The sequence below is a fragment of the Lepidochelys olivacea genome, assembly GCF_965140295.1.
Source record: "Lepidochelys olivacea isolate rLepOli2 genome assembly, chromosome: 1".
NCBI classification, from domain to species: domain Eukaryota; kingdom Metazoa; phylum Chordata; order Testudines; family Cheloniidae; genus Lepidochelys; species Lepidochelys olivacea.
Genome location: NC_140411.1, coordinates 332,925,361 through 332,948,873, shown reverse-complemented (window position 1 = coordinate 332,948,873; position 23,513 = coordinate 332,925,361). Strand labels below are relative to the sequence as shown.

The 23,513-nt window shown below is 42.7% G+C and overlaps 1 protein-coding gene across 2 annotated transcripts in view; it reads left to right on the top strand.

Annotated features, from left to right (window-relative positions):
- Nucleotides 1-13,191: 13,191 nt before the first annotated feature.
- The window catches only part of SEMA3C (semaphorin 3C), a 162,592-nt gene continuing 152,270 nt past the window's right edge, over nt 13,192-23,513 (top strand). The window contains exons 1-3 of one of the 2 annotated variants that reach the window (XM_084629060.1): nt 13,192-13,417; nt 14,177-14,390; nt 17,633-17,773. In XM_084629060.1, the coding sequence (XP_084485186.1) occupies nt 17,671-17,773 (103 nt within the window). In that variant the 5' untranslated portion in view covers nt 13,192-13,417; nt 14,177-14,390; nt 17,633-17,670. Of the gene's footprint in view, nt 13,418-13,722; nt 14,391-17,632; nt 17,774-23,513 lie in introns of those variants that run through there. The other variant, XM_084629059.1, reaches the window with a different exon arrangement.

Here is a 23,513-nt window from a genome sequence, read left to right as displayed (position 1 = left end):
TAAATAAACACACCAAATCTGTTGCTGATGACTGTTTGCACGTTGGTCCTGGGACCATAATGCAGCTTGTCATTTCAGATCTTGTTACCTGATATAGTGCACAGAAATCCTGGCATTCATCCAACACAAGAATGACTATGAAAAAGCTATGAAGTCATGATGCAGGATTTCATAGATAAGAAAAATATTTTTCATTTTTCATAGACAGTGATGGTATCAATTGATATGTCCACTCTTGGGGTCTGTACCCAGTTCTTGCATAGGTATGTACTTGATGAGCTAATAGTATCCTTCAAGCCAGATCATCAGCTGGTTTAAATCAGTGTAGCTCCATTGATGTAAATAGAAGTGTGCTCTTTTTTTCATCAGCTGAAGATCGGGCCCTTCAACTCTCAATAAAATAAGCATAAAACAAAGAAGTGAAATACACTGAAATTTAAATATCCTGTTGAGGATACTAAATGTTTTTCAGACAAAATATGTTTCTAGATAATTCTGATAGTGGAACCCTCCTTAAAACTAGATCTGTTTTAGGCCAAAGTAACCAAATTCCATCCTGCACATCGTAAATGAATGATGGACTTTTGTGTTTCCCAGTTATATACCCGTCCGGATTTCACAGGGTGAATTGTCCTTTGGGAAATGGACCTGACAGGCTGGTCAAAATCCAAACATCTCTTAGAGCAACTTGTATTCTGCTTGTCAAAAGTCAGATTGTTCAGCCACACACTTCTTTGTGAAAGTGAATGACAGGCGGAAATTGCATGGTAAAAGAGAGAATTTCAGAAAATAGAACAATGAAATACAAAGCTAGATATGGTGTCAGAAACATCTAAGAACAGTGTTTAAGCCACCAGATTTAAATACGCCCTTAATTTACCCCACTGTGCCAGGATGTTGTAGAGCACACAGTATGTTTGATGTTATTTGCAATACTTGACAACACATTTTGCTTTGCTCAGGCAAGTATTTGTGCCTTAATTGAGATTTGTTTCTTGTTGGTTTGAATTGGATTTAGCATTACCTGAAAACAGATTTTTTTTTTTAAGCAAGATGACCCTTCCTAATATTAACTCATTATTATTGCTAAGTCATCTCTATTTGTTGTTCAGCACCGGTACTGTAGAAGGCTACAGTAAGAATAATCACTGCTTCAGGCAATTTATGGTCTGTAGCCCCAATCCTGCAACTGAGTACATGATTCACCTTTGTGCCTGAGCACAGTAGAGTGCATGATTGATGCCAAAACTGCAACGGTTCTTTCAAGGATGTTCGTACACAGCATGTTAATCTCTGTAGTGAGTTTTCTTGTTTTAAAAGGAGGAAGCTTTAACCTTTGAGTCTACAGGGCCCGATTCAGGGCTTTGGCCCACTGAATTTAACAGGAGTATTTTCATTGTCTTCAATGGGTTTTGGGTTAAGCCCATAACAGCTGACACAATGAGCCAAATTTCTCCCTGGTTTAATGTACTGGCTGCATTGGAGTTCCACCCGGTATAAAGATCACTCAGTGCCTTCTAGAACATCATCAGAGCATAACTGGCTACTGTTATGAAAATATGTATGTGCCTTACACCTCCATATTGATAATTTACTGCAGTTGTACACTAGGTGTTTTTTTAAATAGACAACATAGTTGATTTAATTTGAAATTGAAATACTTGGACAGTTCTGATCAAATTGTGAACTTTATGGCCCCTGGAATTATATTGTGAACTCTATTTGGAGAAATGTGTGTGAGGGAGATTATAAACTTATTTTTTCTTTCATTACCTTTGTCTGCTAAATGGATGTTTTAGGAAGTTAGTAAAGGTAAAGCAACAACTTTTACTCCTGGTCTGAAACCTTAGCCCTGGTCTACACGAGGACTTTAGGTCGAATTTAGCAGCGTTAAATCAATGTAAACCTGCACCCGTCCACACGATGAAGCCCTTTTTTCGACTTAAAGGGCTCTTAAAATCAATTTCCTTACTCCACTACGACAAGTGGATTAGTGCTTAAATCGGCCTTGCCGGGTCGAATTTGGGGTACTGTGGACACAATTCGACGGTATTGGCCTCCGGGAGCTATCCCAGATTGCTCCATTGTGACCACTCTGGAGAGCGCTCTCAACTCAGATGCACTGGCCAGGTACACAGGAAAAGAACCATGAACTTTTGAATCTCATTTCCTGTTTGGCCAGCGTGGCAAGCTGCCGGTGACCATGCAGAGCTCATCAGCAGAGGTGACCATGCAGAGCTCATCAGCAGAGGTGACCATGATGGAGTCCCAGAATTGCAAAAGAGCTCCAGCATGGACTGAACGGGAGGTATGGGATCTGATCGCTGTATGGGGAGAGGAATCCGTGCTATCAGAACTCCGTTACAGATTTCGAAATGCCAAAACCTTTGTCAAAATCTCCCAGGGCATGAAGGACAGAGGCCATAACAGGGACCCAAAGCAGTGCCGTGTGAAACTTAAGGAGCTGAGGCAAGCCTACCAGAAAACCAGAGAGGCGAACAGCCGCTCCGGGTCAGAGCCCCAAACATGCCACTTCTATGATGAGCTGCATGTCATTTTAGCGGGTTCAGCCACCACTACCCCAGCCGTGTTGTTTGACTTCTTCAATGGAGATGGAGGCAACACGGAAGCAGGTTTTGGAGACGAAGATGATGATGATGATGAGGAGGTTGTAGATAGCTCACAGCAAGCAAGCGGAGAAACCAGTTTTCCCGACAGCCAGGAACTGTTTCTCACCCTGGACCTGGAGCCAGTACCCCCCCGAACCCACCCAAGGCTGCCTCCTGGACCTGGCAGGCGGAGAAGGGACCTCCAGGGTGTGCACCTTCTAAAATACTATACATGGTTTAAAAGCAAGCATGTGAAAGGACTAATTTGCCCTGGCATTCGCGGCTTTCCTGGATGTACTCCCAAAGCCTTTGCAAAAGGTTTCTGGGGAGGGCAGGCTTATTGCGTCCTCCATGGTAGGACACTTTACCACTCCAGGCCAGTAACACGTACTCGGGAATCATTGTACAACAAAGCATTGAAGTGTATGTTTGCTGGCGTTCAAACAACATCTGTTCTTTATCTCTCTGTGTTATCCTCAGGAGAGTGAGATATCATTCATGGTCACCTGGTTGAAATAGGGTGTTTTTCTTCAGGGGACACTCAGAGGTGCCCGTTCCTGCTGGGCTGTTTGCCTGTGGCTAAACAGAAATGTTCCCTGCTGTTAGCCATGGGGAGGGGGGAGGGTTGAGGGGGTAGCCACGCGGTGGGGGGAGGCAAAATGCGACCTTGTAACGAAAGCACATGTGCTATGTATGTAATGTTAACAGCAAGGTTTACCCTGAAAGAGCGTAGCCATTGTTTTATAAAATGTGTCTTTTTAAATACCGCTGTCCCTTTTTTTTCTCCACCAGCTGCATGTGTTTTAATGATCACAGGATCTTCTCCTTCCCAGAGGCTAGTGAAGATTAGAAAGAAAAAAAACGCACTCGTGATGAAATGTTCTCTGAGCTCATGCAGTCCTCCCACACTGACAGAGCACAGACGAATGCGTGGAGGCAAATAATGTCAGAGTGTAGGAAAGCACAAAATGACCGGGAGGAGAGGTGGCGGGCTGAAGAGAGAGTAAGTGGCGGGCTGAAGAGAGTAAGTGGCGGGCTGAAGACAGGGCTGAAGGTCAAATGTGGAGGCAGCGTGATGAGATGAGGCAGGATTCAATGCTGAGGCTGCTGGAGGATCAAACCAATATGCTCCAGTATATGGTTGAACTGCAGCAAAGGCAGCTGGAGCACAGACTGCCGCTACAGCCCCTGTGTAACCAACCGCCCTCCTCCCCAAGTTCCATAGCCTCCTCACCCAGATGCCCAAGAACGCAGTGCGGGGGCCTTCGGCCAACAAGGCACTCCACCACAGAGGATTGTCCAAAAAACAGAAGGCTGGCATTCAATAAATTTTAAAGTTGTAAACTTTTAAAGTGCTGTGTGGCATTTTCCTTCCCTCCTCCACCACCCCTCCTGGGCTACCTTGGTAGTCATCCCCCTATTTGTGTGATGAATGAATAAAGAATGCATGAATGTGAAGCAACAATGACTTTATTGCCTCTGGAAGCGGTGATCGAAGGGAGGAGGGGAGGGTGGTTAGCTTACAGGGAAGTAGAGTGAACCAAGGGGCGGGGGGTTTCATCAAAGAGAAACAAACAGAACTTTCACACCGTAACCTGTCCAGTCATGAAACTGGTTTTCAAAGCTTCTCTGATGCGTACCGCGCCCTCCTGTGCTCTTCTAACCGCCCTGGTGTCTGGCTGCGCGTAACCAGCAGCCAGGCGATTTGCCTCAACCTCCCACCCCACCATAAACGTCTCCCCCTTACTCTCACAGATATTGTGGAGAGCAGAGCAAGCAGTAATAACAGTGGGAATATTGGTTTTGCTGAGGTCTAAGCGAGTCAGTAAACTGCGCCAGCGCGCCTTTAAACGTCCAAATGCACATTTTACCATCATTCTGCACTTGCTCAGCCTGTAGTTGTACAGCTCCTGACTACTATCCAGGCTGCCTGTGTACGGCTTCATGAGCCATGGCATTAAGGGGTAGGCTGGGTCCCCAAGGATAACTATAGGCATTTCAACATCCCCAACAGTTATTTTCTGGTCTGGGAAGAAAGTCCCTTCCTGCAGCTTTTGAAACAGACCAGAGTTCCTGAAGATGCGAGTGTCATGTACCTTTCCCGGCCATCCCACCTTAATGTTGGCGAAACGTCTCTTGTGATCCACCAGAGCTTGCAGCACTATTGAAAAGTACCCCTTGCGGTTTATGCACTTGCTGGCTTGGTGCTCCAGTGCCAAGATAGGGATATGGGTTCCGTCTATGGCCCCACCACAGTTAGGGAATCCCATTGCAGCAAAGCCATCCACTATGACCTGCACATTTCCCAGGGTCACTACCCTTGATATCAGCAGACCTTTGATTGCGTGGGCTACTTGCATCACAGCAGCCCCCACAGTAGATTTGCCCACTCCAAATTGATTCCCTACTTACCGGTAGCTGTCTGGCATTGCAAGCTTCCACAGGGCTATCACCACTCGCTTCTCAACTGTGAGGGCTGCTCTGATCTTGGTATTCATGTGCTTCAGGGCAGGGGAAAGCAAGTCACAAAGTTCCATGAAAGTGCCCTTACGCATGCGAAAGTTTTGCAGCCACTGGGAATCGTCCCAGACCTGCAACACTATGTGTTCCCACCAGTCTGTGCTTGTTTCCAGAGCCCAGAATCGGCGTTCCACAGCATGAACCTGCCCCATTAGCACCATGATGCATGCATTGGCAGGGCCCATGCTTTCAGAGAACTCTGTGTCCATGTCCTGATCACTCACGTGACCGCGCTGACGTCGCCTCCTCGCCCGGTATCGCTCTGCCAGGTTCTGGTGCTGCATATACTGCTGGATAATACGTGTGGTGTTTAATGTGCTCCTAATTGCCAAAGTGAGCTGAGCAGCCATCATGCTTGCCTTGGTATGGCGTCCGCACAGAAAAAAGGCACGGAATGATTGTCTGCCATTGCTCTGATGGAGGGAGGGGTGACTGATGACATGGCTTACAGGGTTGGCTTACAGGGAATTAAAATCAACAAAGGGGGTGGCTTTACATCAAGGAGTATTTCAGGCAGGACTTCACAGAGGGTTCCAGTAAGAAATGGTGCATCTAAGTAATTGTTCTTATTGGAACAAGCAGGTTGGTCTGGCCTCTGATTGATATATGGCTACATTTACCTCACCGCACCTTCTCTGTGAGTGTGACCTAGAGGAATGAGTCCCCTAGATGGGGGGGGGAAGCAAATGAGTACAAAACAAATCTGGTCTATTTCTTGTTTTGATCCACTCCATCTATCTTTTACATCTTTGGCTGGCAGCAGACGGTGCAGAAGGACTGCAAGCCATCCACATCTCTTGTCTGCCTGGCAGAAGATGGTACAATAGGACTGCTAGCAATCTGTATCACCTGCCTGCTCACCGTAAGATGGTTCGATAGGACTGACTGCAGGACTAAAGAGAATGACCTGGTCAAGTCACTTCTAATGTAGTCCCTGCACCCATGTCTGCCCAGGCGCTCCTGGCCGATGTGGCCAGGAGCACCTCGGACATGACGATGACGGCAACCATTCCTACTGTACCGTCTGCTGCCACAAGGCAATGGGTTGCTGCTGCTGTGTAGCAATGCGGTACCACGACGGCCAGCACCCAGGAGACATACGGTGACGGTTACCTGAGCGGGCTCCATGCTTGTCGTGGTATGGTGTCTGCACAGGTAACTCAAGAAAAAAGGCGCGAAATGATTGTCTGTTTTAGCCCCATGTTTTAGGGGGGGATCTTTTTAGCCCCATCGGCATTGGGATCTCAACCCAGAATTCCAATGGGCAGCGGAGACTGCGGGAACTGTGGGATAGCTACCCACAGTGCAACACTCTGGAAGTCGACACTTGCCTCGGTACTGTGGCAGCACTCCACTGAATTAATACACTTAATGCACTTAGAGCCTTTTCTGTGGAGACACACACACTCGAATATATAAAAACGATTTCTAAAAAACTGACTTCTATAAATTCGACCTAATTTCGTAGTGTAGACATACCCTTATATTGTACATTACATTTTTTCTAGCGTGAACTGAACATTTGTATCTAAGTAGCAAATATTGGCCCCGATTAAAGACTGTACTTGAGCACAGGCTTTCAGTGGGTCTGAAACAAGTGCTTAATGTTCAGCGTCTGCTTAAGCACCCTTCCTGAAAAGGGGTCATAGGCAAAACTTGGTGTTTTGAATTTTGACTTTTCCAACAGCGATTTCTAAGGCTTGGTCTACAGTACCAACTTATGTCGGTATAACTACTTGGCTCTGGGCTATGGAAAATCCCTAGTGTAGACAGTACTATGTTGATTGGAGGGCTTCTTCTGTCAACATAGCTACCGCCTCTCGGGGACGTGGGGTACCTAGTCTGACAGGAGAAGCTCTCCGGTCAGCATAGTTAGCGTCTTCACTAAGCCCTACAGCAGTGCAGCTGCACCAGTACAGTTGAGCCCCTGCAGTGTAGACAAGCTGCAGCAGGAGTACCTTGCCTCTTCCCTGGTTTTCCCATATGTTTTCAATATATCTAGGAAGCAAATTCAAAGGTAAAGGATCTACGTCTGTCCTACTTAATCATGCCAGACTCGCAACATGTTAATGGGTGCAAAGGTCAGGACTGGGATTCAAGCTACAAAAGCATCAACATTTTCCCTCCAGTGACCAATGAGTGTTAGGCATTGTCATCCTTTACAATATATGTGAATAGGGCAAGGTGAATGTCTTATTCAAAGTGCATAAACAATGCCTCTTATGCCAGAACATAAGGTATCCCCAAAATTCAGCTGGTCTGAGGTCAGTCAAATTCTGATTTCACATTCCAGTAAACTAAATAAACTTTACAGGGAAAAACAAATATGCTGTGCATTGCATAGCAGTAATAACTGATAACATGTGCAAATCCCTAGTTTTTTTCATTTATTTGAAATTTGTGAAGAAAACCCAACATTGTAACTACTACTTGTATAAATGGGATGGGAAACTCTTCCTACAACTTCTTGATCAGCATTCTGGGCCAATTGAACAAGATTTGTTTTTGTGGAGCAAATGGGAAGGTTTATATAAATACTTTAATGATTCCAAAAAATAAACTACTATTACTGATTCTGGAGACACTCAGAATGTAAATAAGCTATGAAGAATAAATAGACAAAAAAACCCTGTGCTGAAATCCTAATGTAAAATACATTTATATCTAATTTCTTTAGAACTTCTCTACAGTATGTTGCAATAGTTTTTGTTTTCCACAAACAAATTTTAGTCTTTTAGAAATGTTGATATGACAGGAAAAAGCTCTTAAGAAACATTTCTTTTCTGTCCTGTGTTTGTCTTTTGCTTTTCTTCCTATTGACATTGAATAACTGATTCTTACTGAAGGTATGTATAACCAAGGAAAGGATATTGTACTCTGGCTGCCATCCAAAATATAGATTATTTTTTGTCTTTCTTTTTGGCATAAATCAACCTGCTGCTAATAAATACATATCAATGTTGAGCTAACAGCTGTTCTGGATAGAGGGAGAGAGATGGGGGGAAAAGACAAATATTTAATGAAGTGCTTATATTGTGTGTGCGGGGTGGGGGGGATTAAAAGTAGACTCCCTCTCAATTGTGGTTCTTTGAACAGGGAGCCAAGGACTAATTTAAAGTGGCAGAAATTTCTCATTGTATTATAGAACTCTGAAGCTTAATTCATAATGATACCATGGTTCCAATGCTAGATTCCTTATGCACCAAATCTACTGAAGTTAATGTTAAGTTTGAGCAGGCAAGAAATGCAGGATTAGGCACTAGATGTCATTTTACTACACAACAATGGATAAATGAATGTTTTATGTCAGACCCTTTGGACCCTATTGAGTCCTCATTCAGTTAATAAAACAACCCTTGAGGCTAATGGAAGTTTTGCCTGGATATAGCTTCTGGTATATGGGCTACTGTCATTCCTAGTTCATTTTAAATATTAGCCTATACCCCTTCTGTTGTCCTAAGGCCTAAAACAATGCACATTGAAGTAAATGGAGATACTCCCATTAACTTCAGTGGACACTGAATCTAGCCCCAAAGGCTTGCATTGTACAGGATCAAAGCCTGCTCACTTTATTCTTGCAAGAAGTACCAATGGAGCCCATGGGACTACTTTGCTCAAGTAGAATTCAATAATTTGCTATCCTGCAAAAATGTTTTTGAACTATCTTTCAAAATATCTATTGTATTGAGGGCCTGGTAGAATAAAAGAAATAGCTATCCCTCTCACACATCAGCATTCAAAGACATTTTATAAATATGTATAAGAGAGAAAGAGCAATCACATTAATGTACAATACATACAGCATTTGAAGTTTGTCTTGTCTGGTGCCTTGGAAGAACACAGTGGGTTCAGAACAATGCAGCAATGAAGAGATCAATACTGAAGCTGCAACATCCATAAAATACAATTTGAATAATGCTCTTATTCCAAAGACAAAGCTTGATACATACCAAACAATCCAAGATCCTTCTTAAGGAATGTAAAAGGACACATTATGATAATCTGCTGGGAACAAAGAATGTCCTCCAGATTTCAAGTACTGAGGCAAATTCTTCCGTCAGTTTCTTTGATGTAAAATGAATAACTCAAATGCCATAGGGACTGAAAGCTTTGCATCACACCCTTAATGAAGTTAATCTGGAGTTGCACAAATATAACTGTGAGCAGATTTTGGCAATTATATTCTTCCTGCTGCTTAAATTCCTTATAGAAAACTTAACAGCATGAGAACTCCACCCTAGTGTGTGCTGGGCACAGGGCCGCCGGACCAGGGGCGACCAGGGGGCCATGACCCCATCACTTTTGAAAGTGGGAGGGCTATGCCATAAGGGTGAGTGACAGGGGGAAGGGAGAGGAGTGAGCAGAGGGCTGGGTCTTGGGGAGGATGGGTGGCGCAAGGGAGGGAGTTCAGGGGGATGGGGCTGCATGTGGCTCGGGCACTGGCAGCCCCTGCCACTTTTAGGGAGCTTGCGCCACTCCTGGTTGGGCAATATTCTAACAAGTATCCTCACTAGAGCTCAGACCTGGTACACAGACAGTGAAAGGAACCAAAGGCGGCCAGGTTTGGTTAAACCTGAGAAGGATAAAATGAGAAGGAAGGTGGGGAAAGGCGGAGAGTAGGGCTGAGGCCTGAGGGAACAGTGCTTGTTATATTAAGGTAGGAGGAAAGCATTCTATATTCAGGTATTTAGGAGTGTATTTCAGACCAAAAATGAATTGAAAACAATTCACAAGTCCTTTTAAAAATAAGTGGCTGAAAATGTTCTATAAATATTGAAAGTTGCAAAATAATGTTGGAATAGTTACACCAAAAAATCCCCTTCATACAGAGGGATAATATTCCCTTTAGGGCGGCTCAGCCTTCTGTGGTTTGGTCCAGTGGACAGGGCACTACGCTAGCTCTTGAAAGATTTGGGATCTATTTTCAATTCTGCCACTGATCTGTTATGTGACCTCAGCCAAGTCACTACAACTCTCTGTGCCCCTATTTTCCTTCTCACCCTTTCTGTCTTGTCTATGTAGAGCATAAGCTCCTCCATGAACTGACTGTCTCGCTCCTAGCACAGTGGGGTTCAGATATTAGTTGAGGGCTCAAAGTACCTCCGTAACACAAACACTGTATCTTTTGTATTCCTCCGCCACCGTATTCTGAATACTTTCTTTGTTCCTCCTTTAGCTAGGAGCCATCCCTGGTGTGCTCTCATTATTCAAATCCTTCCTAAAACACCCATTTTCTACCTACTGCCTAATTTAACCTCCAGAAAAGAAGTGTTAACTTATTAGGTCTGTTAAAAAACACAAACCAAATCACATTCAGAGGCACCACATACATCAGCAGCAACTGCATCCTCACAGTCTCCTGCAGTCTCAGGAATAAGAAGTTGAATGACACTGGATCTTGCTGCCTTCAGGAAAAAAATGCCTTTGACAGTTTTATCACAACCACAAATAGATATATTTCACACACGGCAAATCTCTCCTGGCTGGGGAAGAAAGGAGAGAACTGAAGGGAGATCAGTTCTGAACTGTCCACCTGATGACCCCGTATTTCAGTGAGGAGCTCTGATGCTCCACTGATGTGTGAGCAGTAATAGAGAGGGAAGCTGACATCACTCACTCTTGTCACTTGGATTCTGGCCACTTGCTGGATATGCAATCGTTTTTTCATTTTACTGCGAGCAACAGATAGTGGTTGATGGTGATTCTACTGTGTCTTTATCAGCTAATGATTGTGTCTTTTATCATAGCTGGCATTTGATCTAGTCTGATTTGAGAGTCAGTGTTTATAATAGAATGGAAATTGATTGCTGCACCTCTTGATCTTCTTAATAGCTTCTTTCCTGCTGATCCAATCCAATTACACCACTTGCGTTCAGCCACCTGCTTCTCACCTCTACTCTGTCCTTCTTCTCTCCATCACCACCTTTCTGCTTCTACTCTGAATCACTCATCTCCTAAAACAGAATGGCCCTTCACCCATTCTGACAGTCTCCTTTAACCCTTTCACCACCTTTATTCCATTTTGCAAACATAATACATTCTAAATGATAACGAAGTGTGGGGCCCCATTGTTCTAGGCACTGTACACACACAGAATAAGTGGCAGTCCTGCCCCAAAGAGCTTACAACTTAAATAGACAAGACAGAGTAAGGTAAAGGGATGTAACTTGTATGTTCTAACCCTTGCCCACCTCTTCTACGTATCCCCTTATTATTTGCTGCTGTCATTTGGTGTGTTATGTCTTAAAATGCCCTTTGATTCTGCACCTAAGCAGAGACACAGTGAAGTCAGCAGTTTCTCAGCATGCTCAATGTGGTCATGAGGGTTTGACCATGCAGATCTCACAGCAGGAATTAGGACCTTGGACTGAATAATCTGAGGCAAGGATCAAGATGTGATTCTGTTCTGACATAGATAATAATGAACCTGGAGTAATTCCATTCAAGTCCGCAGTGTTGTACCATGGTAAACATGGTGTATGTGAGATCACAAATGGGTTTTAAAGCAGCTACCATGCAGTGTGCATGATATAAATAATTAATAAGGATCTGCAGAATTGGGCCCCTGTTCAGACATTTGTATCTTTTTGTTTGGCTTTCAAATCCACAGCCAGGAAAGCAAGTGTGTTGCATACCTTTCATTTCGCTCAGCGGCCTGACTCATTTCAGTAAATACTCCAACCCCACCTCATAGTTTGGAAAGTAATTTCCATTCCACTGTCTGAGCTTGACACTAACATATGCTATTTATTGCAATACAGTTAAAATAAAACTTTAACCATTTCACTCATTCCAGATGTGTGGAGTTTTAAAATATGGTGTGAAGTTAATGATTAACTGGTAATCATCTCTCTCTCTCTCTCTCTCACACACACACACACACTGAATAAAGCAAGTAAATAAATATAGCATGGTTGTTCATGCTTATATTTGCATTTTGATTTCTGAAGTAAGCCTAGTTCCCCTTGAATAACAAGATTACACCTCCCTGATTAAAGTTCTGTGTTTATATCTCTTCTTATAGTTCATTTGTTGCTTTATGAACCCAAAGTCCTCAAGGGAGTGTCAGAAATCCATGTAATTTTCCTGCGTTCTACATCTGACATTTAGATCTCTATCTGTGCTAACGTTTTTGAAAAAAAGAACACAGGTAGCCACATGGTTCCTTCGTGTCCACACGTGAAAATACTGAGACATTCAAATGATTCCAGCGAAGGCTAACAGCAACTTACATTTGAAAATTGTCCTCAGTTGCCTTTTTCCAAACGTATAATGTGGTAGGCTGGTGTATTGGTGCTCCTGGTTGGTCAATTTTTTTTTGTTTGGTGGGGTTTTTTGTTTGATTAAAATTATCATCATTTTAAAAAAATGTTGGCAAAAATCTAGGTGGCATTTCCTGAATTCCCCCTCCCCTGCTGTTTTAGACCAGCATTGCTAAAGTGCTCTCCTGAAGTGTTGTTGTTACAATGCTCCCTTCTGGAATCTGCATTGCATAAATTTGGGCATAGAGCAAATTCACTTGGAAGAATGTCAATCTTAGCTCAGAAGTGTGTGCGTCTGCAGATCAGCCTGATTGTACAAGGTACTCCCAAAAGAGTTCAGGGAAATCTTGCACAGAGCTTGACTACACTATGTGCCAGATCCCCATCTGAGAATCTGATAAGCTTTTATCTTAATATGTGTTTTTAAACGACCTTAGGTAACATTTGCAAAAGTACCTAAGTCCCATTGAAGGGGAGACTTTCGCTGAACAGGATTTAGGCACGTGTATCACTTAGGTGCTTTTGAAAATTTTACCCTGGTCAAAATATTTGGAGTTATCTACACAATCTTTATTTTTAATATTCATAATCATCTAGCGGGGTCTAACCTGGGCTATCATCTGCCCCTCTTATAAGCTCCAGTCTCACCCCCTTTTTTTAAGTTTTAAAGAGAATGGCACTCTTACAAGAATCAGATTTTGCACCAATTTTTTCCTCCTAAATCAAATGTTCAGTTTTTCTTCCTTGTCCTCTTCCCCTCGGTATAGCGACCTCTGCTGGGTTTTAATATGTTGTCATCCCTCTCCAGCAAGTGCTGTTCATCTCAGCGGTGAGACCCGGTCCCCTAGCCTTTATACGTCTGGCTCTTGACAGAATTGCATTCTTAACAGGAACATCAAAGCATGTCTTGTGACTCTAACTTGGAGTCCTCTCCTTGGCTTGAAACACTTCGGTGTGCAGGATTTGAACGCTCACAATAACCTTTCTATATAAGGTTGCGGTGCGGAATAAATTCCTTTGAGGCAGGTAGGGTGGAGTTAAAGGATTGTTACGGGAGGAGGAGGAAGTCTGTAGAGGGTCAGAGACAATACAGAACTTGCTTCAGGGTGCAAAGGAGATAGCAATAGGAAACAATAGCCGTCATAAACAGAACAGACATTGTTTTCTAATTCACAGGCTTCTCGGATCACTGGCATGCTGTGGAAACTAAACTTGGCTATTTCTTTGGCATGCGTTTATAAGGAGTGTCCCGGAGAATCAGCCCTGGAATCCTGCAGAGAAAGAAACCTTTTCCTTAAAAGGATTTCATCATTTTCTTCCACTCAAAAGCATTGTGCAGTTTCATGTTTATGACCCAAGTGGGTCCGCCTGCTTTCTAAGTACCGTAGGAAACCCTCTCAACCACCCAGCTCGACACTGACTCTTCTACAGCCTGTGAAGCAAACTGATTCTGTGAGCTGGCATCTTTATGTTGCACAATCCAGGGTGGGATTTCTTCCCCTGACTTCACCTCTCTGTGTTTCTGCTCCTTTCCCTCTTGCTGTCTTTTTCGCTCTCCCTCTGCCTTTTCTTTCTGTGTCTCACTCTCTCTTCCTTATGGGTGTGGCCTCTGCAATATTTATGAGATCTGCCCCTACTTGCTCAGCTAATGATGTATTCCAGCCTTGGGTTCGCTGCCTCTGTAAAGCGCTGGCTGGAGGGCAGTAGGACCAGAGTGAGTGGTGACTGTAATTGGAAACCAAAGCTTTCACCGTCATAGCTCAGCTACTTTCCATTCACTCTTAGGTGCTTAATTAAAGAACGAGGAGAAGAGTTCCCGGTCCTTATAGCAATAAGGATTATTTTACAAAGAAACTGGGAGGACGTTTGCAACCACCAGAAGGAAAAGGTTTTCTACAATGAGCCAGGTTTGGAATGAAAGTGTTCTGGTCAAAGGAGTGGAGTCCATAAACTGATAGAAATTTGATGGCATTGCATTACTGATTCCTTCAGTAGCTAGGTAAGCACGATTGAAAGTTCTCTTTCAGCACTGTCACAGATGTGAAATGGGATTGCTGAATTTTTGCCACAGTTCATGGCAATGATGTTTTTCACAACGGCATAATCCTTATTTTTCTTGCAGTGGATGAGTTGAGGTGCAGAGAGTAATTCTGGAATTCAGCCTTGAGCATATGACACCTGCACGGCGCTTTACAGTGAAGTTATGCAGTACTTTTCTAAAGCAGTGGAGCATTTCTTTAAAAAAACAAAAACACAAAAACAACCAGAAAAAGAACTCCACGTGAATGCAACGTTCCCTCTTCACTTTAACAAGTTTGTTACTCACACTGTGAAAACAGGAACACGCAGTGAGAAATGAAACTAGTTCTTGTGTCTGTGCTAAAGGGGAGCACTTGTAAGGTTTTAGAGCAGTTGCTTGCCGGTAAAGGTCATGTGCTCGGGATACGTTGATTTGACTTACTGTCGTGACTTTCTAGAGATAAATACAGAACTGGGATTTTAGCCCAAACTGGGATTCTGAACTGAAATGAGTTTGTGTTCAATTGGCAAGGGGCCCTAAAATTCCTACAATTCAACATATTTCCATTCTCTAACTCGCATGTCAAAGAAGGCTGTAATAACGAAGCCATGAAATACCTTTATGGCAGCAATATGCCTTTATTATACGGACCTAACAACAGGGCAAGGAGCATGCAGTTTATTGTTTGGATCTTATATTGCCTGTCACGTTTGTGTAACAGTGGAAATTTGCAATTCAAGCAGTGAAGTATAGCAGTATTTCACTCATAAAACTGATGCAATTAGATTTGGCTAGGAAGGTGGAAGGAGAAGGGAAAGAGTGGTGAAGGATTTTTATTTTTGACAGTTTCTCCCAATATGATTTAGCAGAACAGAAATAACCCTTTAGTTTCCTCCCTTTTCCTTCCCATCTGTATTTCAAAGAAGGCATCATACTACTACTGTAGAATACTAATCCCATTGCATCTGTTAAAATCACGTTTGGTATGATTGGCCATTTGTTTTGGCCCGACAAAGCAATCTTATCAGGGTTAATGGCATTTCTGTGATTGAAGAAGGTTAAGCAGAAGGCTATCCCATGGGCTAGTGGCAGGGTATCGAATTTAAAACCCACAAAGCAGTGTTAATACTAGAATTGGTGCAGCTTGTTTTAAAATTATTTTTGGCAAAGGCTATACAAGTATAATTGTATTAGTTAACGAACCCTTAAAAATTAACTGGGTCTGTTCCAAAATACGTTGTTTCCTTTTGTACTTCAGATCTGTATTTGGGAAATTGCCCGCATTAATGGTTTTGTCAGTTAGCAGAGAAACACCACAATACCTGATCTTGATGCATTAGTCAGCTCCAGATCAGCTGCAAGGGATCTGACTGTTGCAGAAACTCTCTCTCTCTCTCTGCTTTCCCCAGCCCCCAAGTTTAGTATGAAATGAAATTCTGGGGCAGATTGTAGCTCTTTTTAAAAAGATTTACAGTAAGTGAATAATGGATGACTGAGGCATGGTAATGAGACATTGAGCCTTTCAACTCTGAGTCAACTGTGTGAATCCAATCCAAATTGGGACTGATCTGAAAGCTGTCATTATCTGACAGCTGTTTACTGCCCTATATGAAACTAGTTGGAAGTTAGAGCCAGTTCTTTTAGGACAGATGTTAGTCTCACCAGAGAGGGCAAGGACTGAATGGACACAGATACAGAACTACTGTCTTCACCCTTAGAGGTGATCCTGCTGGAGTATATTTAAGGGGCAGTGTGGAGTAGTTTGCATTAGCATAGTCCAGGTAATATCAATTCTCAGGATAAACAAAAACTTTCAGTTTCTAATGTTCTTACTCTGTGGTAATTCTTCGACACTAAGGGCCACATCCTGCAAGATGCTGAGTGCCCTTGCCTCCCATTGAATCAGTGTAACCTCTTTATGATAGCACCCTCAGAAAGCACTGAATAGCATGCAGAAGAGGGATTGTTCTTATTAAAAAGATAGCCAGAAGTTGGTATATTAAAAATGCGGTTAGAAATCAGTATATATGGAGTCTATTCAGAGAATAAACTTGGGAGCTAATTCTCCACTCCATTGCACCAGTTTTATGCTGGTGTAAATCCATTGATATCAAAGGAGGTACACTGATGTAAAATGGGTGTAATTGAATCAAGGGGGAATCAGAGCCTAATTGTGTGTGACCATAGAAACCTCTCTTAATCTCTCTGAAGCCTCCATTTCTGTGTCTGTAAAATGGGGCTAGTTATACTTGCCTGTTTCTCAGGCTGTATTCATTAGGCTTTGGAAAGTGGTTTGAGATACATGAATGGGAGCTGTTGTACAAGTGCTAAGTCTTAGTGGGAGGTTTTGTTTTATGGGCTCCCATTGGCTCCACTAGACTTTGGATCAGGCCCTATATGAGCCACTTTGGAATTAGAAAAGCAGCACGTTTGTAGTATTCTTCCTTGAAAAGCTACTCAGAAAGGTGAGTTCTATCAGATATGCAAATACACCTACCAGGGTTATGTGAAGGGAGTGAAGCAATGGATTGAACAGAGTATTTATATATCATATAGTATGAAGTATTCCTATTATAAAACACAAATCTGGGACTAAACTCCCTGATGGGATTATCCTAAGCAACAGTTGACAAATGTTAGGTGTAAAGAGTGAGGGTGAAATCCTGGCTCTATTGAAGTCAATGGTAGTTTTGCCATTGACTTAATGAGACCGGTATTTCACTTTGTCTTTTTTGTTGTTTCTTATATACTAGAAAATACACTATGTAAAAAAAATAAAACAAGCAGACCTGAAGTTTAAAAACTGTATTGATTAAACATGATGTACAGTAAGGAGAGAGGTCTAAATATATCAACCAGCTTTTATTCATGAAACATTATCCCCTGTCCTTGCTTTGCTCTGCCTTGACATTTAGCATAATTATTTTTCCAGCAATTGGAATTGTCCTTATTGAAATAAACTGGGTCTAATCCTGCAGTCTTTACTCACCTAAAACTTTATATCTATTCGTCCTAAGTAAAATGCTTACAATTCTTTTAGTGCCAACACAGAACATATCCAGACAAAACATTTCAGATTTGAAAAGAAAAAGCAGAAGTGTCATATATTATAGCTTCAATCTGGCAAAGTTCTCTGACACCTACTGTTCTGTACTGTTGATTTTGGTCCACACAATTTATATAATGTAAAATTAGTAATGGGCTCTTTTTTCTCCTTTTAGGTTTTATTTCTTGGATATTAAGTTGCACATCTGAAGATATGGCATTTCTAGCAGTCCACGTGTTGATTGGGATGTTTATTTACTCTAGCACTGTAAAAGGATCCTCACAGCCTCAGGCCAGGGTGTTCTTAACATTCAATGGTAAGAAAGCAGATAAACATTCCTAAGCAAATGTTATTGTAGAACATTTTCTTCTTTCCATTCAATCCAATAACTGAGTAATAAATAAGGATGATGGCTTCTAAATGCGTGTCCACATAATTGTTGTTTTTTTAATTATTTGTATACTGTAGTGCCTAAGAGCCCAATGCTGAGGTTAACTATTACATAGAGTTTAGCAGTAATTACAGGCACAAATAAATGGGGTTTATTTTATTTTTTCTTTTCTTTTTAAAGGTGTAATTATGGCTTAGGCAGACTTAACGCATGTATTCCTTTCCTTAATTTTTTTGTATTTTTAAAGGTAATTATTACAGTGCATATTGCGATGTATAAAGTGCATGGCCAACAATTGCAAAAGAGATCAGTGATTCTGGTTGCCTCCATATTTTGGTGCCCATCTAGAAACACCTTTAAAGAGACTAGATTTTCTGAAAAGGGTGAGGACTCACCGTCTGAAAATCAGGCCTTTTTAAGGGATCTTAATTTGAGCATAAAAAAATCACCTGTCATTTTGTACACTATTGGTTTTGTGTGTACTGTATATACACTAAATAGTGGGTATGCATATGAATTTTAAATTCACATGGGGTCAAATTACTGATGCCCATATTTTGTAAACAGGCTATAAAAATGCTTGTTTTCAAAATGCATGCACAGTTCACTTCTAAAACTTCCTTCCTTTAAAATGCTGAGTGGTACTTTGTCATAATAGGGATGTAAAAGTTTTAAAACTCTGCATTTAATTGCAAAACCGGACCTCCTTGCATGCTGGCTGTTAGCATTTATGGTGGTGATTCCATGTGTTATTGTAGTAATTTTTTCCCCTCTGTGTATTTGTATGAGAATTTCCTAGAGGTTTTGACAAATGCTGTGCTTAAATGAAAAGAATCAAATGCTGCAAAATATGCTTTGAATTGATGTTTTCTGCATATGCTGTTTCCAGGGCTGGAATGGAAATTTGTGAGATTACACATTTCATGAAATTTAGAAGGAATTCAATCCTCAGGCCACGCCATTTTGCCAGACTTATCTGTCAGCCCATGCTGCTTCGGTTCCAAACCACTTGCAAGTGTGACTAAGTCATCTAGCCCATAGTAAAGAAATATAAGAAGAATAAGTGGGAAAGGCCACTCAGCCAGTCAGAAGCTATTTGCGTTTTTATGACTGACCCCATTTATTCTATTATTTCTTCTATCACCCAAATGTCTGGAAAGCTGTTGCACTTGCTTTATTATTCTTTGTCTGAAACTGTGAGCCCAGTCACCTCTGAAGATATGTGCCCTATGGGCCTATCAATTCAATTAAATTAATATTAGTAACTATTTGGCACTTAATATTCAGATCCCTCACCCTTATACAGATGCTAACCTTTGGCCTATCTTTGAATCACATGGAGCAGCTCCTGCCTGCACTAGGGCAGTTTTACACTGGTCTCCTGGTGCACAGCTGCCCTGAAGCTGGCAGGTCTTGACACTTGAAAATTTTCACCCCATGCAGGGAAAACCTTGGGTAGCATAGAGTCACCTTAATGATTCCTACACCGCTCTACTACCAGGACTTTGGTGTAGTGGGTATAGCATGGAGAAAATGGGTGTGACCAGGGTGTCTTTAGTATAAGTTAAAGCAGCCAAGATGGTTGTAAGTTGCTCCCTGGGATCAACCTGGTGACCTCAATGCCAGTTAATGGGCTGCATAGTGACTGTAAGCCTCTCCTCACTTCTAGGCAATGATAAATGCACAAGGGACAGATCAAAGGATCTGTTTTCTTTGTTTTTATATTTCCCTTCTTTCTTTCACGGGAGGTGGGGAAGTAGGTCTATCATGATTCTCCACCGCACTCTCTATTTTTTCCACTGGCCCAAATATTCCACATGTTGGTAACCCTATTTCTGGTGGCAGAATTCCCCCCAAACTGGTAATATCCAGAGAAACACATGGTAAATGTTAAGTATAACAAATGTCTTTTCCATCTCTAATAGCCCTAATTCCATCCTGGGAAAACAGAGTGTAGAGGTAAATTCTACGCTTAATAGGTCATTTCCACTTCTAATTTCCATGATTCTGAGATTTTAGGGTAGCAGCTCCAGCATATCAGGGAAGGTATTATTGGAAAGAAGCCCACCCAAAGAGGAATGATTGCAAAGTATTGTACATTGTACAGTAATAGGTGCTGAACATGATGGGCCAGATCCCCTGTGAGTGTAAATTGGCACTGGCGTTAAGGTAACTATTTTGGTGCTGAGACGCAGTGGCCACCTGGAAGACCAAAGGATGTTTAAGCTTTGAGTCAGTATTCCTCACTACTGAGTCTAACCTTCCAGGATGTCAAAATTTAGCAAACTCTGACCCCAGGCTCAGCCTGGACAGAGGCAAAGTCTGCTATGAGTGTGTGGTGCTGCTCTAGCCAGAGCTGGTACAGGCTTATACAAACCAAACCACACTATTTTTCACATTAAATAGCACAGAAAATAGCCTAGCTGTCCCTAATTTGAGAAAATCTGAATAGGGTGTCTTAGTTTGAACAAAAAGAAAAGGAGTACTTGTGGCACCTTAGAGACTAACAAATTTATTTGAGCATAAGCTTTCGTGAGCTACAGCCCACTTCATTGGATGCATGCAGTGGAAAATACAGTGGGGAGATTTATATACACAGAAAACATGAAACAATGGGTGTAACCATACACACTGTAACGAGAGTGATCAGGTAAGGTGAGCTATTACCAGCAGGAGAGCGGGGGCGAAGAGGGGAACCTTTTGTAGTGATAATCAAGGTGGGCCATTTCCAGCAGTTGACAAGAATGTCTGAGGAAGTGTGTGTGTATGTGTGTGTGTGGGGGGGGGAACACATGGGGAAATAGTTTTACTTTGTGTAATGACCCATCCACTCCCAGTCTTTATTCAAGCCTAAATTAATTGTATCCAGTTTGCAAATTAATTCCAGTTCAGCAGTCTCTCATTGGAGTCTGTTTTTGAAGTTTTTTTTAAAAGAATTGCCACTTTTAGGTCTGTAATGGAGTGATCAAAGAGATTGAAGTGTTCTCCAACTGGTTTTTGAATGTTATAATTCTTGACATCTGATTTGTGTCCATTTATTCTTTTACATAGCGACTGTCCAGTTTGGCCAATGTACATGGCAGAGGGGTATTGCTGGCACATGATGGCATATATCACATTGGTAGATGTGCAGGTGAACGAGCCTCTGATAGTGTGGCTGATGTGATTAGGCCCTATGATGATGTCCCCTGAATAGATATGTGGACACAGTTGGCAACGGGCTTTGTTGCAAGGATAAGTTCCTGGGTTAGTGGTTCTGTTGTGTGGTGTGTGGTTGCTGGTGAGTATTTGCTTCAGGTTGGGGGGCTGTCTGTAAGCAAGGACTGGCCTGTCTCCCAAGATCTGTGAGAGTGATGGGTCGTCCTTCAGGATAGGTTGTAGATCCTTGATGATGCGTTGGAGAGATTTTAGCAGGGGTCTGAAGGTGATGGCTAGTGGCGTTCTGTTATTTTCTTTGATGGGCCGGTCCTGTAGTAGATAACTTCTGGGTACTCTTCTGGCTCTGTCAATCTGTTTCTTCACTTCAGCAGATAGGTGTTGTAGTTGTAGGAATGCTTGATAGAGATCTTGTAGGTGTTTGTCTCTGTCCTAGGGGTTAGAGCAAATGAGGTTGTATCGTAGAGCTTGGCTGTAGACAATGGATCGTGTGGTGTGCTCTGGATGAAAGCCGGAGGCATGTAGGTAGGCATAGCGGTCAGTAGGTTTCCGGTATAGGGTGGTGTTTATGTGACCATCGCTTATTAGCACCGTAGTGTCCAGGAAGTGGATCTCTTGTGTGGACTGGTCCAGGCTGAGGTTGATGGTGGGATGAAAATCGTTGAAATCATGGTGGAATTCCTCAAGGGCTTCTTTTCCATGGATTCAGATGATGAAGATGTCATCAATGTAGCGCAAGTAGAGTAGGGGCATTAGGGGATGAGAGCTGAGGAAGCGTTGTTCTAAGTCAGCCATAAAATTGTTGGCATACTGTGGGGCTATGCAGGTATCCATAGCAGTGCCGCTGATTTGAAGGTATACATCGTCCCCAAATGTGAAATAGTTATGGCTGAGGACAAAATCACAAAGTTCAGCCACCAGGTTTGCCGTGACATTATCGGGGTACTGTTCCTGATGGCTTGTAGTCCATCTTTGTGTGGAATGTTGGTGTAGAGGGCTTCTACATCCATGGTGGCTAGGATGGTGTTTTCAGGAAGATCACAGATGGATTGTAGTTTCCTCAGGAAGTCAGTGGTGTCTCGAAGATAGCTAGGAGTGCTGGTAGCGTAGGGCTTGAGGAGGGAGTCTAAATTGCCAGACAGTCCTGCTGTCAGGGTGCCAATGCCTGAGATGATGGGCGTCCAGGATTTCCAGGTTTATGGATCTTGGGTAGCAGATAGAATACCCCAAGTCGGGATTCCAGGGGTGTGTCTGTGCGGATTTGTTCTTGTGCTTTTTCAGGGAGTTTCTTGAGCAAATGGTGTAGTTTCTTTTGGTAACCCTCAGTGGGATCAGAGGATAATGGCTTGTAGAAAGTGGTGTTGGAGAGCTGCCTAGCAGCCTCTTGTTCATATTCCGACCTATTCATGATGACGACAGCACCTCCTTTGTCAGCCTTTTTGATTATGATGTCAGAGTTGTTTCTGAGGCTGTGGATGGCATTGTGTTCTGCACGGCTGAGGTTATGGGGCAAGTGATGCTGCTTTTCCACTATTTCAGCCCATGCACGTCGGCGGAAGCACTCTATGTAGAAGTCCAGTCTGTTGTTTCAACCTTCAGGAGGAGTCCATCCAGAATCCTTCTTTTTGTAGTCTTGGTAGGAAAGTCTCTGTGGGTTAGTATGTTGTTCAGAGGTGTGTTGGAAATATTCCTTGAGTTGGAGACATCGAAAATAGGATTCTAGGTCACCACAGAACTGTATCATGTTCGTGGGAGTGGATGGGCAGAAGGAGAGGCCCCGAGATAGGAGAGATTCTTCTGCTGGGCTAAGAGTATAGTTGGATAGATTAACAATATTGCTGGGTTTTGAACAGGAGCTTCCACTTTTTACAGATCTCAACTGGATGACCTAGCAAGCACAGGAAGAATGGTCCTGCAGTTTGGGTGTTAGCCTGAGACTCAGCAGAGCTGAGTTCCATTCCCTGGTTTGCTACAGTTGTCCTGTATGACCTGGAGGAAATCACTTAGTCTCTCTGTGCCTCAGCTGCCCATCTGCAAAGGGGGGGGGGGTACTTCTGCCCATCTGCAAAGGGGGGGATAGTACTTCTACTAATAGTACCTCAGGGGTGCTGTGAGGATAGGGTGACCAGATGTCCTGATTTTATAGGGACAGTTCCGATTTTGGGGTCTTTTTCTTATATCGTCTCCTATTACCCCACTCCCCCGTCCCAATTTTTCACACTTGCTGTCTGGTCAGCCTCTGTGAAGATAAATACATTAAAAGATTGTGAAGTACTCAGATGCTATGGTAACAACCCTCTTTTGGCCAGCACTGCCTACTTTTGGTATTGCCCCTCCCTTCCATAAGTGGAGTTAGATCTGTTTTATTCCACCGCAACCTATTCTTTTGGTGAAGTGCCCATCCACAAGGGGTTCTGCCACAATTCAGGCCCTGGTGAATTTAACACAATTTTTGTAGAATAATGAATATTGCAATATCTTTGCTTTGAGCCAGATTCTACTACTCTTA